The sequence below is a fragment of the Monodon monoceros genome, unplaced genomic scaffold, assembly GCF_005190385.1.
Source record: "Monodon monoceros isolate NGI ecotype Baffin Bay Population unplaced genomic scaffold, NGI_Narwhal_1 Super_Scaffold_14, whole genome shotgun sequence".
NCBI classification, from domain to species: Eukaryota; Metazoa; Chordata; class Mammalia; order Artiodactyla; family Monodontidae; genus Monodon; species Monodon monoceros.
The window spans coordinates 58571009-58589026 of NW_021703770.1; the positions used below are offsets into that span (position 1 = coordinate 58571009).

At 41.0% G+C, this 18018-nt stretch overlaps 1 protein-coding gene across 1 annotated transcript in view; it reads right to left on the minus strand.

Annotated features, from left to right (window-relative positions):
* The window catches only part of LY96 (lymphocyte antigen 96), a 30918-nt gene extending 13041 nt beyond the window's left edge, over positions 1-17877 (minus strand). The window contains exons 1-2 of the mRNA XM_029222451.1: positions 17699-17877; positions 3446-3535 (exon numbers count right to left, since the gene is read on the minus strand). Coding sequence (XP_029078284.1) covers positions 3446-3535; positions 17699-17810 — 202 coding nt within the window. The 5' untranslated portion in view covers positions 17811-17877. The remainder of the gene's footprint in view (positions 1-3445; positions 3536-17698) is intronic.
* Between the last annotated feature and the right edge of the window lie 141 nt (positions 17878-18018).

An 18018-nucleotide genomic window follows, 5' to 3' on the forward strand; every position in this document is an offset into this window, starting at 1 on the left:
GGTGTCCCTTTTATCCCCATTACCACTATCTTAATGCAGCCTCTCGTTACTCTGAGCCTAAAGTACCACCAAACTTCCTTACTTGTCTCCACTTCTCTACTTTCAGGGTAAAGTGTAGAGAAGAAGAACGTTATACAGTCTGTTTCAAACAGTGGCCCCGTGGCCCACGCCATGGACATGGACCTGAACCTTTCTCAAAGCAGGGATGTGTATAGAAGTTGAAGAGCTGTTTTCACAAGGGATCCCTTGAGATACAAGCACATGGTAGCGTGGCAGCCAATGATAATGCAGAACAAAGAATCTTCTTCCATTTCTGTGTGGAACACACTATGATTCCAGTCTTCAATGATTCCAAGAAAGGAAGTGCTGCTTTGACATCTCAACCCTTTGTATCTTGAGAAGCTTCTTGCCCTTAGATATCACTGTGGTCATGTTAGGCACGTAAACAGTGGTTGAAGTGAGGTACCACTTGCGTGGCTCAGCAGGCCACAGATATCAATGTGGGTGTTGGAGTGAGAGACAAGAAACATGGCTCTCGGGGGTTTAGCAAAGAAGACTGTTTTTGAGCTCACCTAACACAACTTTGGGAACTTCTGAAAATAACGCTGAGGAAGGCTTATGATCCAGCTCTATATGTCAATTAGTTAATAGTGACATATAATTTATTGGCAAGGCTATGAAGTCTCAAATCATTTCCATTCCCAACCTATTTTTGGTACAAGATTGCTCTTATAGCTCTTACTGAATTTAAGTAGAGATAGGGCCACAAAAATAAGGTTGATTTCTATGAATGTGGCCCACATTTTATACAGATATTCTAGTATATTCTAGGGAAACTCAGGTCATAACTACAAAGCATCATAAAAAAACATGACTCGGGGCTTCCTTGGTGGCGCGGTGGTTGGGAGTCTGCCTGCCGATGCAGGGGACACGGGTTCGTGCCCCGGTCTGGGAGGATCCCACATGCCGCGGAGCGGCTGGGCCCGTGAGCCATGGCCGCTGAGCCTGCGTGTCCGGAGCCTGTGCTCCGCAACGGGAGAGGCCACAACGGTGAGAGGCCCGCGTACCGCAAAAAAAAAAAAAAACATGACTGAATCATTCTTTCATTACTGAATTAATATCATGTTATATAAATGTCATATTTAGTAAGTGATTAGGGTATCTGTGATGGCCATGGAGGTGTGCTGCTTAAAACTCCCTTCCAAAGAATCTGTGCGGAGGAAGGCAGTGGGCAGACAGCCACCAGCTACTGCACTTTCAGATATATCTTAGCACTCATCCGGAGGTCAGACTCGAACAGTCTGCTCCTATAATGACAGAGCACAACAAGGACACTATCATGGGACACGTGTGACAGGCGTTCGTTGCTCTAAGACTCCCCACTGACCTGGCTGAGGATGTCTCAGGGATGCATTTTGGTCTGATGACCATCCTACCAAATTCTCCTTCCTTCTTTCTCATTTCAAAGGTATCGGACCAACACTTCAACCTGCATCCTCTCCTTGCCTGCTCTAGCTTCCTCTTTCCTTTATTGTTCACAAACATTTCCCCCCCAAAAAATCCTTTGTATGTCTAATTCCTTCTTGGTATCTGCTTTTCAGAGAACCCTAAGTGAAACTGTGTTGTATTATTACTACTTGGGTCTGGAAGGCCTGCTTCCTGTGTGTTAAGGGGAAGGGGCTCACTTGAAAATGAGGTCATTCATTATGTAAATAATCACTTTTCCAAACACCTAGAGGTAAAGCACCCCACATAGACCAGAAAACAAAACCTGAGAAAAGAGGAAGAAATTGTAGAGCCTTTGTTGGGCATAATTTAGATTATTTTAGGGGATTAAGAGATACAAACTACTATGTATAAAATAAGCAACAAGGATATATCATACAGAACAGGGAAATATAGCCATTATTTTGTAATAACTTTAAATGGAGTATAATCTGTAAAAGTACTGAAACACTATGTTGTACACCTGAACTCAATATAGTATTGTAAATCAACTATACTTCAGTAAAAAAAAAAAAAGTTTAGATTATTTATTTCACCCTTGGCCAAGAAAGTGGAGCAAGTAGCTCATTGTTCTTTCCTCTGTGCTACCACTAAGCCTTATTGCTATCATTTCACTTATCATACTATATTATCTACACATCTGTCTCTCCTATTGCACTGAGAGATTCTTGAAGGTCAAGAGAATGTCTTATTTATCAATGAATTCACAGCACCTAGCATAATACTTGAAATAAACTATACATTTACTAAGTATTTTTTAATGAATAAATGAATGCAGAAACAAAGTATCAAGATCCAGGTTTTCAGGGAAATTAAAGCATAAGCTTATCGTCTATAATTTCTAGATTCTCAACTACCTTTTTTCCTGTAAGCTGGAGAACTAAAATCAGGGGGTTATGTTTCTTTAGTTCATTTATGTAAAAGCACATTTGAAAGTATAAGCTCCAAATATAAGCTAGGATGTAAATGATAATAGTGATAATGAAAACAATAATTAATATGATGATTACAACTGAATTTCCTGGGATCCTTACAGGCAACAGCTGACCGGTAGGAGAGGAGGAAACTTTTGTGCGTTTTCACAAACACTCAGATCCAGCCCAATGCTATCACCATCACCCAATTAACTTTTATAAGATGATGGCAAGTAAAATCATAGAGAGGACAAAGAAGAAATAACACAAAACAAAACCAAAATCATTGTCTTTTTTCATATCATCATCATATTTTTTTCTAGAAAGGTCACCTTTAGGGAAAAAAGTCCTTGCTTGCTCATACACAAATCTTTGACTCATGGAAACCCAAGTTTACTTATCAGCTGAATATCTAGTGACTGACAATGGATATACCTAGTAGATGGTTAGAAGTTTCTAATTATTTCAATTTTTATCATGCCATTATGTAATCCCTCCTCATGAGTATGAGCTAGCCTAGTGACTTGCTTCTAACAAACAGAATACAGCAAAGGTGATAGGGTGGCACTTTCATTAGGCTACATAAGACTGTGACTTCTATCTTGTTAGTTAACTGTCCCCCTTGCTAACTTCAGGGAAACTAGAAGCCATGATGAAAAGGCCCACATGACAAGGAACTGAGGGCTGGCCAACAGTCAGACAGAAACTGAACACTGTCAACAACCACATAAGCTTAGAATTGGGTCCTTCCCTAGTTGAGCCTTCAGAAGAAATCCTGGCCAACACCTTAATTGCAGCCTTGTGGGAGACCTCCTGAAGCTGACACAGGTAAGCCATGCCCAGACTATTGACATACAAAGACTATGAGATAAAGAATATGTCCTGTTTTAAGTCATTAAGATTGTGATAATTTGTTACATAGCAAGAGAAAACTAATACACATACATTTAGAACACCATCATTTTTCATTGATATTTCTGGAACCCTTTTAATTGTAATCTACAAAAACAAAACTTTGGACTTACTTGGAATGTAGTAAAGATACAGATTTCCACGGCCTCCCTTCAATGTTATACAGGGCTCGGCATTTATTGAAATAGGGAATTTCAAGTTATCTAAATGGAATAAAGAAAATGTCAATAAAATTACTATAAATCATTTACAATAAGTATTCTGAATATCAGCCCCCCAAAACTACCTTTAGTATTAAAATTTTATGAGAAAAATTAAGGGTAGTTAAAAATATCTCCCTCCCCAGAGGAGTAAAGTCAGCCAGATGGTAGAGTAAAAAGTCCTCCTTCCCTTGACAAACACACCAGTTCAGCAACAATTTACGGACAATTTCCCTTTGTGAGAAATCAGAAACCAACCGAAAGTTTCCTGCACCCAGGAGAATGTAAAACCAGACTCACCAATTCAGTACTGAGGTTCGGGACACCTCTCACAAGAGACACTGCTCCTGGCATAGCATAATTAGGAAGAGCTAACCTACCCCTCAATTTCACTCAGAGCGAAGAGATTGGTTCATGCGTTCAGAGCCCCAACTTTTCCAAGGAGATCCCCAGAGGACTAAAGAAAGAAAGTCTGAACAGTGTTATAACTAGTAAGGAGATTGAATCAGTAATCAAAAATTTCCCAAAGAAAAGTCCAGGACCAGATGGCTTTACAGGAGAATTCTACCAAACATTTAAGTCAGAATTAACACCAACCCTTCTCAAACTCTTCCAAAAAAATGAAGAGGAGGGCACACTGCCAAACTCATTTTATGAGGCTAGCATTACCCTGATAGTAAAGCAAGACAAAGACACTACATGAAAACTATAAGCCAATATCCCTGATGAGTTTAGATGCAAAAATCCTCACAAAATATTAGCAAACTGAATTCAACAGCACATTAAGAGGATCATATACCTTGATTAAGAGGCATTTATCCGTGGGATGCAAGGATGGTCTAACACACAAAAATCAATTAAAGTGATATGCCACATTAATAGAATGAAGAATAAAAATCACATGACCATCTCAATGGATGACAAAATTCAACATCCTTTCATGATAAAAACGCTCAACAAACTAGAATTAGAGGAAATGGCCTCAACATAATTAAGGCCATATATGAAAAGTCCATAGTTAACATCATACCCAACAGTGAAAAACTAAAAGATTTTCCTCTAAGATCAGAAGCAAGGCAAGGATACCCACTCTCAACATAGTACTGGAAGTCCTAGCCAGATGAATTAGATAAGAAAAATAAATAAAAGGCATCCAAATCAGAAAAGAAGAAGTAAAATTTTCTGTTTGCAGATGACATAACTTTATATCTAGAAAACCCTAAAAATTCCATTAAAAATTGTCAGAACTAATCAAAAAATTCAGTAAAGTTACAGGATACAAAATCAAAATACCAAAAAATCAGCTGCATTTCTGTACACTAACAATGAACTATACAAAAAGGAAATTAGGAAAACAATCCCATTTACAATAGCACCAAAAGAATAAAATATCTAGGATTAAGCTTACCTAAGGAGGTGAAAGACTTGTATGCTGAAAACTACAAAACATTGATGAAAGAAATTAAACAAGACACAAACAAATGGAAAAATATCTTATGTTCATTGATTGGAAGAATTAATGTTATTAAAATGTCCATATTACCCAAAGCAATCAATAGAATCAATACATTTCTATCAAAATCTCAATGGCATTTTTTACATAAATAGAAAAAACAACTCTAAAATTCATATGGGACCACAAAAGATGACAAATAGGCAAGAAAATCTTGAGAAAGAGGAAGCATCACATTTCCTGATTTCAAACTATACTGCAAAGCTACAGTAATCAAAACAGTATGGTAGTGGCAAAAAGACAGCCATATAGACCAATGGAACTGAACAGAGAGCCCAGAAGTAAATCCACGTGTATTTTGTCAACTAATCTTTGACAAGGATGCCAAGAATGCACAATGGGGAAAGGACAGTCTCTTCAAAAAATGGTGCTGGCAAAACATGCAAAAGAAAGAACTGGACCTTTATCTTATACCACAAATGAAAACCAATTCAAAATGGATTAAAGACTTAAACATAAGATTCAAAACTGTAAAAACCCTAGAAGAAAATACAGGGGAAAAGCTTCATGACATTGATCTTGACAATGACTTCATGGATATGACATGGAAAGCAAAGGCAGCAAAAACATGAATAAATAAGTGGGACTATATCAAACTAAAAAGCTTCTGTTCTGCAAAGGAAACAATCAACAGAGTGAAAAGGCAGCCTATAGAATGGGAGAAAATACTTACAGACCATATATCTGATAAGGTGTGAATCTCCAAAATATATAAGGAATTCCAACAATTCAATTGTAATAAAACTAATAACCTGATTTTAAAATGAGCTAAGGACTTGCATTTGTTGAGACGTGGATGGATCTAGAGACTGTCATACAGAGTGAAGTAAGTCAGAAAAACAAATATTGTATATTAACGCATGTATGTGGAACCTAGAAAAATGGTACAGATGAACCAGTCTGCAGGGCAGAAGTTGAGACACAGATGTAGAGAACAAACGTATGGACACCAAGGGGGGAAAACTGCGGTGGGGTGGGGATGGTGGTGTGCTGAATTGGGTGATTGGGATTGACATGTATACACTGATGTGTATAAAATTGATGACTAATAAGAACCTGCAGTATAAACAAACAAACAAAAAACTAATACTAAACTTTCTTTGGGTTAGTTGTATGGAAATATGTTAATATAAATGTTTCAGGCATTACATGAAATTTCTAAAAATCTCATATGTTCTGGTATAATGTTATAAGTCATAATTCTAGTTATTACTTTAAAATGTATATCTCAGAAATAACTAAATTTCCTTGTCAATTGCATTATTATGAACTTTCATCAAATCTTTAACTGTGGTCATTTTTAAGTCTTTTGTCATTTACAGACAGTTCTCGGTGTACTCTGATGGTTTTGCAAAAATGTTCCTATAAAAGGGTTTCGGGATTCCCTGGTGGCGCAGTGGTTGAGAGTCCGCCTGCCGATGCAGGGGACACGGGTTCGTGCCCCGGTCCGGGAAGATCCCACATGTCGCGGAGCGGCTGGGCCCGTGAGCCATAGCTGCTGAGCCTGCGCGTCTGGAGCCTGTGCTCCGCAACAGGAGAGGCCACAACAGTGAGAGGCCCGCGTACCGCAAAAAAAAAAAAGGGTTTCATCTTCAAGGAATTCATGGAAAAGACTCTGACAAGTACAGGTTTCTGGTAACTGACTATAGTGCTGAACTGAATGAATAAGCATTTTCAGAACTCTAATGGAAAACTGATGAATTCATAAAAGTGCTAACAAAAGATCAAGATAAAAAAAATTAATTACATGGGACCGAGTGAACTGATGAGGATGATTATAATTTTTGTGACTTTCTGTTTGAATAAAAATAAAAAATCCCACAAGGACTCAGAGGCAAAAAATATACAAATCAATTTTCACTGCAAAGTAAAGGAGCGGTTGCAATGGAGGATTACTGGACTGAATGTCAATATTATGACATAGTATGAGTGTGTTTCATGTTTGGTAATTGCAATCCTTGTTGCTTTTGTTGTGGTCATCCATTTACAATGCTTGGTGTCAGTTTATTTACCTCTTGTAAAAATAAAATACAGTGTGTGTGAAAAAATAAATAAATTAATTAATTAAATTAAATGAGCTAAGGACTTGAATAGACATTTCTCCAAAGAAAACATGCAAATGGCCAACAGGTATATAAAAAAATGCTTAATGTCACTAAGCATCAGGAAAATGCAAATCAAAACCACAATGAGATATCACCTCACACCAGTCAGATTGGCTATTATCAAAAAAAGATAAGAAGGACAACAGTTGGCAAGGATGTGAAGAAACTGGAATGCTTGCACACTGCTGGTACGAATGCAAAATGGTACAACTGCTCTAAAAAACAATACAGAGATTCCTCAAAAATTTAAAAATATGGGCTTCCCTGGTGGCGCAGTGGTTGAGAATCTGCCTGCTAATGCAGGGGACACGGGTTCGAGCCCTGGTCTGGGAAGATCCCACATGCCACAGAGCAACTAGGCCCGTGAGCCACAACTACTGAGCCTGCGCGTCTGGAGCCTGTGCTCTGCAACAAGAGAGGCCGCGCCAGTGAGAGGCCCGCGCACCGCGATGAAGAGTGGCCCCCGCTTGCCACAACTAGAGAAAGCCCTCGCACAGAAACGAAGACCCAACACAGCCAAAAATAAATAAATAAATAAATAAAATAAAGGGCCATCCTGGCTACTCTTTAAAAAAAAAAAAATTAAAAATATTACTACCATATGATCCAGCAATCCCACTTCTGGGTACTTATCCAAAACAATTGAAATCAGGATCTCGAAGAGATATTAGCATTCCTAAATTCATTGCAGCACTATTCACAATAGCCAAGATGTGGGAACAACCTAAATGTCCATCAACAGATACATGCATAAAGAAAATGTGGTATATACATACAACGGAATACTATTTAGTCCTAAAATAAAGGAAATTTTGCAATATGCTACAACATGGATGAACCTTGAGGACATTATGCTAAAGGAAATAAGCCAGTCATATAAGGACAAATACTGCCTGAGCCCACATATCTAAAATAGTCAAATTCATAGAATCAAAGAGCGGATGGTGGTTGCCAGTGGCTGAGGGGAGAGGGAAATGGGGAGTTACGAATCAATGGGCATAGAGTTTCAGTCAAGCAAGTGAATAAGCTGTAGAGATCTGCTGTACAATTTCATGCCTATGGTCAACAATGATGTACTGTACACTCAAAAATTTAAGAGGGTAGATCCCTCTTAACATGTAAAATGTTCTTACCACAGTAAAATAAAATTTAAAATACTGTACGAATACAGAAAAAACTCCGTATAATGTAAACAGATTAGTATTTTAATGTCCTTACATTGTTAAGGTGGAGGCTGAAGGTAGTGAATTACTTTAAACTGTGGGGAAGGGGGTGAACTCCCCCAAACATATTTTCATAAAATTACTTGTTCCATTTTCATACTTTTTAACCTGTTCTTTTCTACATTGCTCTTCTTTTCTATACTCTCCTCACCTCTCTGTATGTTCCATTGGTTAAAAATAGAAAATACACATCAAGTACTTAGAATTCTAGTAAATGGTAAGTGACTGAATACATGAATGAATGAGTTAATAAACAAATCTTCCTAAATAAGAAGTTTCAAGAAGGATGTAGAAGAGCTTATAAAAGCACTGAGGAGGAGGGGAAAGAGACTAAACCAGTTTTATTTAATTTGCCCCTGAATGCAACCCTTAAAATTAATGTTAACATCTCTCATTCAATGAATTGAGTTTGCCTGCAATAAAAGTCTCACAGAATGAGCTATATTAACAGTCATTTCATCGAATCATGGATGTTCACAAACATCTGATGCAAAGATGTTTATTCCTGTGTGGATTATGACCAAAGGAAAACCTGCCCAATTTGCAATAACATGGATGAAACCTGAGGGCACTGTGCTAAGTGAAATTAGTCAGACAAAGAAAGACAGGGAATTACCTGGCTGTCCAGTGGTTAGAACTCCGAGCTCTCACTGCCGAGGGCCCGGGTTGGGGAGCTAAAATCCTATCAGCCGTGTGGCACAGCCAAAAAAAAAGACAAAATACTGTATGACTTCACTTATATGTGGAATCTAAAAAACAAACACACTCAAAAGACAAAAAATAAACTCACAGACACACAGGTTGCTAGAGGTAGGGGGTGGAAGATTGGAGAAATGAGTGAAGTGGGTCAAAAGGTACAAACTTCCAGTTATAAAATAACTAAGTCATGGGGAAGTAATGTACAGCATGGTGACTATGGTTAATAATACTGTTTTACATATTTGCGGTACGCGGGCCTCTCACTGTTGTGGCCTCTCACGTTGCGGAGCACAGGCTCCAGACGCGCAGGCTCAGCGGCCATGACTCACAGGCCCAGCCGCTCCGCGGAATGTGGGATCTTCCTGGACAGGGGCACGAACCTGCGTCCCCTGCATCGGCAGGCGGACTCTCAACCACTGCGCCACCAGGGAAATCCCCTGTTTTACATATTTGAAAGTTGCTAAGAAAGTGGATCTTAAAAGTTTTCACCAAAAGAAGAAAAAAATTGTAACTATGTGAGGTGATGGATGCTAACTAGCTTTATTGTGGTGATCACTTCACAATATATACAAATATCGAATCATGTTGTATACCTGAAACTAATATAATGCTATATATTAATTATATCTCAAGTAAAAAAATGCTCAGAGGTGACTGAATAAATATTGTGCATCTATTTACTGAATTAATATACAGTCATTAACATGAATTTTTATGATATTTAATGTTATAGACGTTTATGGTATGCTATCAAGTTTAAAAAATGCTGGTTACCCAACAGTATATACAATATGGTTCTACTTTTACTGTTTTCAACATATATCATTATATATCTAAAAGAATATTTACCAAAATATCAGAATGTTCATAGTGGTTAACTCTTAACTGTGATAGGCTTATGGTGCCTTCTTTTCTTTTTTATTCACCTATATTTTTGAAGGTTTGCATAATTAATATACTTATTAACTTTCTTACCATGAAAGGTTGACATGGTATTGAAACGTGGGCACTTCCATATGCATTACCGAGCACAGTGCAATGTGTCTCTTCTTTCTCAGTGATAAGCTTGTAGAAGACCCTCAGAGCAAGACAACCAAGACTCTGGAGCAAAGCCGGGAACAAGTTAAAGCAGTGAATCCCCAGGGCCATGTTGTATGTCACAAGGGCAATTCTCTATTTTCAGTTAAGTTTCCCACATGTCTGAAGCTGGTCTGATTGTGATGAAACCATCGACACGTCAATGCAATCAGACAAATGTTCAGAATAGCCCTATGGGTGCTCAGTGTTAAGCCAGCACCAGAGCAAGGCAGAGTGGGGTAGGGCGGAGTGAGGGCGGAGAATAGAAGTGTAACCTTAATCTTTATGTCAGGAAGCCTAAGATTTTTCTAGGAAGACGAGACCACCATACATTAAAAAAATTAAATGTAAGGATCAAAAGATCACATAACAGTACATAGCATGTGACTTTTAATTTATTTGCAAAGGTTGGGGAACTAACAGAAAATAGCTTTATTACTCTAAAGTCACCATGTTTATGGTAAAATTCTACATTTGGTTTATTAAATACCAAAGAAAGCAGTGGCCAGGTTCAGCAAAAGCACAGTACAAGAGCCTCCGGTTTCCCCTGCAACCACAAATGTCAGCACTGTGAATCCATCATAGCACTTTTTCCCACTGAGCTCTGCCTCAGAATCCTTCTTAACCCAACAGTCCAGGCAACTGCAGTTGGCACAGGAAATGAAACCAGTGCCACCCTGAGTGTTGGTATTAAGTACTATTGGAGATCAAGGGAGGAAGCATTAGCTGGAGTTGAACCATCACAGCACTTCATTTTACCTCTTTAGCAGAATTTCCATTACATAAATATGCAATTCCTTCTGACAGGAATGCCCTGTCCTCATCGGTCTAGAAACTCCTTGTCTGCCTTCAAAATGTATTCAAATATCAACAATGCTGTTAAGCCCTCCTTGACTCCTCCACACCTCCCCAGCCCGACAGCCACAAACACACTATCATTCACAGTACTTGATCATCCTTCAATGGTCATTTAAAATGTTGACTACAGGGCCTTCCCTGGTGGCACAGTGGTTGGGAGTCCGCCTGCCGATGCAGGGGACACGGGTTCGTGCCCCGGTCCGGGAGGGTCCCACATTCTGCGGAGCGGCTGGGCCCGTGAGCCATGGCCGCTGAGCCTGCGCGTCCGGAGCCTGTGCTCCGCAACGGGAGAGGCCACAACAGTGAGAGGCCCGCATAGCGCAAAAAAAAAAAAAAAAAAAAGTTTACTACAATTATTTGCTTGCATGTCAGTCTCCTTCGTAAAAATAGCACAAACCTTGAGGGCAGGAAGCATGTCTCATTCATTTTTCATGTCTCTTGCGCACAGCACACTGTAGATAATAAATGTGTGTTTATTCACTTCTGCTTAGCACCAAATATTGTTCTAGGCACTAGAGAAACAATGAACAAGACAGGCAAGGGCCCGGCTCTTGATAAATGGACACTCTAGTATAGAAATCAAACAGGGCCATGAGAGAAAGACTGAGTGTACAGTGGGGACGGAGGAGTTGGGGGTGGCAATGGGTAGAGATACCTCAACTACAGTATCCAGTAAGTGAGTGACAGAAAGCAACCAACCCTGTGGACATTGTAATCAGGAGTACAGACTCATAGGTGACAATGACTTTGACATGTTCAAGCAACAAAAACAAACACACACACACATATATACACAAAGACCGTTACATGAGATACATATAATAGACAAAGTCACAGAGACAGAGAGTAGAGGTTACCAGGGACTAGGGGGGAGGGAGAAATGGGGAGTTATTGTTTAATGGGTACAGAGTCTCTGTTTGGGATGATGAAAAATTCTGAAAATGGATAATGGTGATAGTTGCAAAGTGATGTGAATGTACTTAATATCATTGAATTGTACACTTAAAAATCATTAAAAGGGTAAATTTTATGCTTGTTATATTGGTAATACAAACAATAACCGTAATAATAATATAGGTCAGTGTAAATAGAAAATAATGAAGGAGGGTGGGAATCATGGGAATCATAGGAATCAGACAGGTAGGCAAGGGCCACCTTGAGGGGTCTTGGACGCCTTGGTACAAAGTTGGGATTTCACTCCAATTGTAGCGAAAAGCCACTGGGGGGCTTTAAGCAACTGAAATAACATTATATAACATATTTACATTTTTAAAAGATCTCTCTGGTCTCTATGCTAAGAACTGATTGTATGGAGGCAAGAATTAAAGTGGAGAAAGGACAATTTAAGAGGATGTTGCAGAGGCCAGAGAAGAGACGAAGGTGACATGAGTGGTGAGCAAAGGACAGTGAAAAGTAGTTGGCTTTAACTATTTACAATAGCCAAGACATGGAAGCAACATAAATGTCCATCGACAGAGGAATGGATAAAGAAGATGTGGAATATACAATGGAATATTACTCAGCCATAAAAAAGAATGAAATAGGGCTTCCCTGGTGGCACAGTGGTTGAGAGTCCGCCTGCCAATGCAGGGGACATGGGTTCGTGCCCCCATCCAGGAAGATCCCACATGCCACGGAGCAGCTGGGCCCGTAAGCCATGGCCACTGAGCCTGCGCGTCCGGAGCCTGTGCTCCACAACGGGAGAAGCCACAACAGTGAGAGGCCCACGTACCGCAAAAAAAAAAAAAAAAGAATGAAATAATGCCATTGTGGCAACATGGATGGACCTAGATATTAGCATACTAAGTGAAGTAAGTCAGACAGAGAAAGACAAATACCATATATCACTTATATGTGGAATCTAAAAAAATGATACAAAGGAACTTATTTACAAAACAGAAACAGACTCACAGACATAGAAAACAAACTTATGGTTACCAAAGGGGAAAGGTAGGGAGGAGGGATAAATTAGGAGTTTGGGATTAACATATACACAGTACTATATATAAAATAGATAATCAACTGGACCTACTGCATAGCACAGGGGACTCTACTTAATATTCTGTAATAACCTATATGGGAAAAGAATCTGAAAAAGAATGGATATTTGTAGATGTATAACTGAATCACTTTGCTGTACACTTGAAACTAATACAACATTGTAAATCAACTGTACTCCAATATAAAATAAAAATTAAATTAAAAAAAAAAAGTAGTTGGGGAATTCCCTGGCAGTCCAGTGGTTCAGACTTGGTGCTTTCACTGTGATGGCCTGGGCTCAATCCCTAGTCAGGGAACTAAGATCCCACAAGCCACACAGTGTGGCCAGGAAAAAAAAAAAAAAAGTAGTTGGCTTTAGAATATATTCTGGGGATATTAAAAATGGAATCATCGATAAATTCAATGTGAAAAATAAGGGAGATAATTAAGGATACCCCTGGTTGGGGGGTAAGGAATTAGGTGGATGATGAGATAGGGAAGATTTAGGAAGAAACAGATTTGGAAAGGAGTATAAGAGTCCTAGTTCCAAATGGCTCTTAGACTTCCCAGTGGCCATGTTGAATTTGTAGAATAAACAAATGAATCCTGGTGATATGTTTAGTTATCCCTCCTACTACACATAAGTAAGACAAAAGCCAGAAGTTCCTTGAAGATACCAGCTACATCTTAACATAACCTTTGCATTCTCAGTATTCCTCAGCATAATAAGGAAACCTAATGCCTATTAAAGACGTAGTAAACCAGATTAAATTCAACTGACTTGACTAGGCTCTGTACGGGAGGCAGGACTTTTGATGGATCTCAGAGGTTTCCATGAAACAGAAAGATGGACACGAATATTTCAGGTTAGAGAATAGTACACATATATATCAACGCAAGTATAAATAAAGGCCAGTAAAGAGGCTGGCCTGCTTGGAGTTGGGGGGACACTCCAAACGTCAAGATACACTCACTTAGCTGAGAGGACCATGCTGGAATACTTCCAGAACCGGACCCCCCTCATCGCCTCCAATGCTCCCCCTCTGGTCCGAGTCACCATTCTCTCGCTCACCTGGATTATTGCAACAGCTTCCCAACAGGTTGCCTGCTTCCACTTTTGCCGCCTTACAGATTATTATCAACCCAGGAGCCAGACCAGGCTTTACTCGTAGTAAAAGATAAAGTCGTTCCCTGACCTACATGCCCCTCACCCTCTCCCCATTCCCTTCTATGTCATCTTCTGCTACTTCCCCCACACTCATTCCATCGCAGCCACACTGGCCTCCTTGCTATCCCTCCATCACCAGCCATGTTCCCACCTCAAGGCCATTGTGCTTGCTCTTCCCTCCACCCCTTCCGCTGGATATGGGCGTGGCTCACTCCCTCAACTATTCCTGTCCTTGCTAAACAGTCACCTTCTCAGTAAGGCCTTCCTTGCCTGTCCTAATTTAAAATGCAGCCCCCATCCCCATCTCTGTACTCTCTATCCCCTCCCCTGCTTTATTTTTCTCTCACAGCAATCACCACCATTTGACATGCTGAATATTTCACTGACCGAAACTCCAGGAGGGCCGTGACTTTTTTTTTTTTTTTTTTTTTTTTTGCGGTACGCAGGCCTCTCACTGTTGTGGCCTCCTCCCGTTGCGGAGCACAGGCTCCGGACGCGCAGGCTCAGCGGCCATGGCTCACGAGCCCAGCCACTCCGCGGCATGTGGGATCCTCCCGGACTGGGTCACGAACCCGCGTCCCCTGCATCGGCAGGCGGACTCTCAACCACTGCGCCACCAGGGAAGCCCCGTGACTTTTGTCTTGTTGTTCACTGCTAGATAATATCCTCAGTGTCTAGAACAGGCACATGCCAGATTCTCAGTGAATATTGGTTTAATTAAATAATCCATTAATTCCTTGAGTTTCAGGACTATCCATAGCCAAAAAACAGGTTAGAGCTGAGTCTCACAACTCTAGGTTACAGGACAGTGTGTGTCCAGGGCTCTGTGGACTGACTCAGACAGCCACATTTTCTGCCTTTTCCAAAGGTGGAGGATAAAACAGCCAATTCTTGCCATTTCTGTATGTTATGCGCTGAACTGTGTTCTCCTTAAATTCATATGTTGAAGTTCTAACCCCCAGTACGTCAGAATGTAACTGTCTTTGGAGACAGGGCCTTTAAGAGGTGATTAAGTTGAAATGAGGTCATATGGGTAGGCCCTAATCCAATACCGTTGGTGTCTTAGAAGAAGAGGAGATCTAGACCTACAGGGAGTCACCAGGAATGAGTGCATACAGAGAAAAAGCCATTTGAAGACATGGCAAGAAGACAGCCATCTGCAAGCCAAGGAGACGGGCCTCAGAAGGAAATCAAACCAACTGACCCTTGATCTTGGATTTCCTGGCTCCAGAACTGTGAGAAATAAATTTCTGCTGTTTAAGCCACCCAGTCTGTGATGTTTTTTATGGCAGCCCTAGCAAACAGGTATACCGTGTATGCCCAGTAGCTTGGCCAAATGGGAATCATCCTCACAGAAAGGACTGAATTGTCGTCACCAACTTCCTGACAATAATACCCAGAGGGATCAGTGCTTCCCACAAATGACGCGTTTCCATCTCAGCCAGGATGGATGCTCTAAGGCAGGGAAAGGTTGACGTGGCAGGGGCAGGGGAGAGGGGCATGGCAGCAAGCAGGGTCTCGCTTAGCTGTACATCCCACCTGCTCTCCACGGTCCCTATATCCATGGGGCAGCAGGAAAGGACCACAGAATTTCTCAGCATTGGAGAGAAACAGATAAAATCTCTCCTCAAAAATCAAATCGGAAGACAAATTGAGTTAGTGTTACTGGAAGATTAAAAGCTAAATAATAATATGAAGTGTTATATAAATAAAGGCCATAGGAAATACAGCACAGAGAAGGTGGCATAATCAGTGCATGGAGCAGAAGCGCCAAAGGAGTGGAGAGAAGGGGGCCGAGTGCACTGAACAGGGCCTGGAACAGGGCAGTGTAAACTGACCTTGCGGGGTGGGGAATTTTCAGGGAATGCAGCATGATCACAAACAGAAAAAAAGCCACCAGCCTGAGATTAGTCATACACTTAGGTCTTGTTCCCACACTGGCAATTACCCTAATTCCCAAGAAGTAACTTTTTTCTTTTTTTTTTTTTTTTTGCGGTACACGGGCCTCTCACCGCTGCGGCCTCTCCCGTTGCGGAGCACAGGCTCCAGACGTGCAGGCTCAGCGGCCATGGCTCACGGGCCCAGCCACTCCACGGCATGTGGGATCCTCCCGGACCGGGGCACGAACCCCTGTCCCTAGCATCGGCAGGCGGACTCTCAACCACTGCACCACCAGGGAAGCCCCCCAGAAGTAACTTTATCTTAATATTTGCCAGAGTGTATTTGCAGGATTGTAAACACACACTCAAAAAATAAAACAAAATAAAACTGAAAATTGGGGGATTAAATAGGTTTCTTTATTGCAGAACTTCTCAGAACTCAAAGTACATTTGTAAATCTCCCCCAAATGATTAGACCATAAATCCTTTTTTCCCATGAGGATTTCAGCTAGCAAGTATTTTCAGGAGCATCCCCTTAACCTTCCTGATACCACTAGTGGGTAGAAAAGGTCAACCAACCTATAGCGAGCAACACAATGCAAAGCACCAAACCAAAACAGTAGTCAAGCCCCGAAGCTGTGCTTTCAGACCAGCAGATATTTGTAGAGAAAGAGGGAAAACTAAACAAAACAAGATAAAACAAAACAACAGTGATCCAACCAGTGAATAGCATTAGAGTGTGGCTGATTTTTTTTTTAAGTAATCAATATTATTGTTTCTATGTGGCTCTGTGCTAAAAATTTTACCTCAAAACAATCCTTGTAAAATGGGTTCGAAAATCACTTTCACTTTACAGATAAAAAAGCTGAGGCACAGAGAGGCTAAGACTTTGCTCAAGGTCACACAGTAACTGACAGAATCAGCCTTACATCCAATTAGGGAGGTAATTCCAAGAGCCTTCAAAAACCACATCCTGAAACACAGAGCACCTGTTATACACCCAACATAACGCTGAAAACAAAAAATCATGGCCTGGGCTTCCCTGGTGGCACAGTGGTTGAGAGTCCGCCTGTCGATGTAGGGGACGCGGGTTTGTGCCCCGGTCCGGGAAGATCCCACATGCCGCGGAGCAGCTGGGCCCGTGAGCCATGGCCGCTGAGCTTGCGCGTCCGGAGCCTGCGCTCCGCAACGGGAGAGGCCACAACAGTGAGAGGCCCGCGTACCGCAAAAAAAAAAAAAAAAAAAAAAAAACCATGGCCAGGAGCTATAATCAATTCCAAGCAGCATTTAGGACTGTTCTACCTTCTCAAGAAGACCCGGTCAGTCTTGGGGGCTGAGGCAAGATCTCAGAAGCAGATCGTTCTGCCCAAACTGGGAAGAATCTGAAACTGGGTTCAAGGTAGAGATAGCTGACCACAGGAAAGGACAGAAGCACTTGGAGGTCAAGTGCAACACAGTTCAGAGACCTGTGAGGCCAGTGACGGATCGAGAAAATCCACCCAGGGCAGGAACCAGACATCACTTTTGCTGCCAGCAGCCTCCCCAGCAGCCGGAACATACGGTCATTTCCTGCATCCCGGCGACAGCAGAAAAAGGTTCCTGTGAAAACTTGCCCCTTGGAACAGTTCACATTATGAGTACCTGCTTTTGCCCTCGTACTTACCACAGTAGGAGTACCAAACACTTGTGTCAGAGGAGTTGCAGATCCAGTGTTTCTCTCCAGGTTCAGTAAATGTGGAAGAAAACAGGGCGGATAAAAGCATAAATGGGAACATGATTCAGTATCTTCAAAACTTTAAAAATGCAAGGACAGTCAGTAAATCATCAGACTCTTCCTTTTTAATAAGTAGAAAAAACTTAACTTAGTCATCAGTCACATGATTTCTGAGTTCCTATCCAACTGTTTCCTCTTTTGAATGTGTGTGTGTGTGTGTGTGTGTGTGTGTTTAATATCTGAGCACTTGCTGCAAGAGGAAAGGAGAA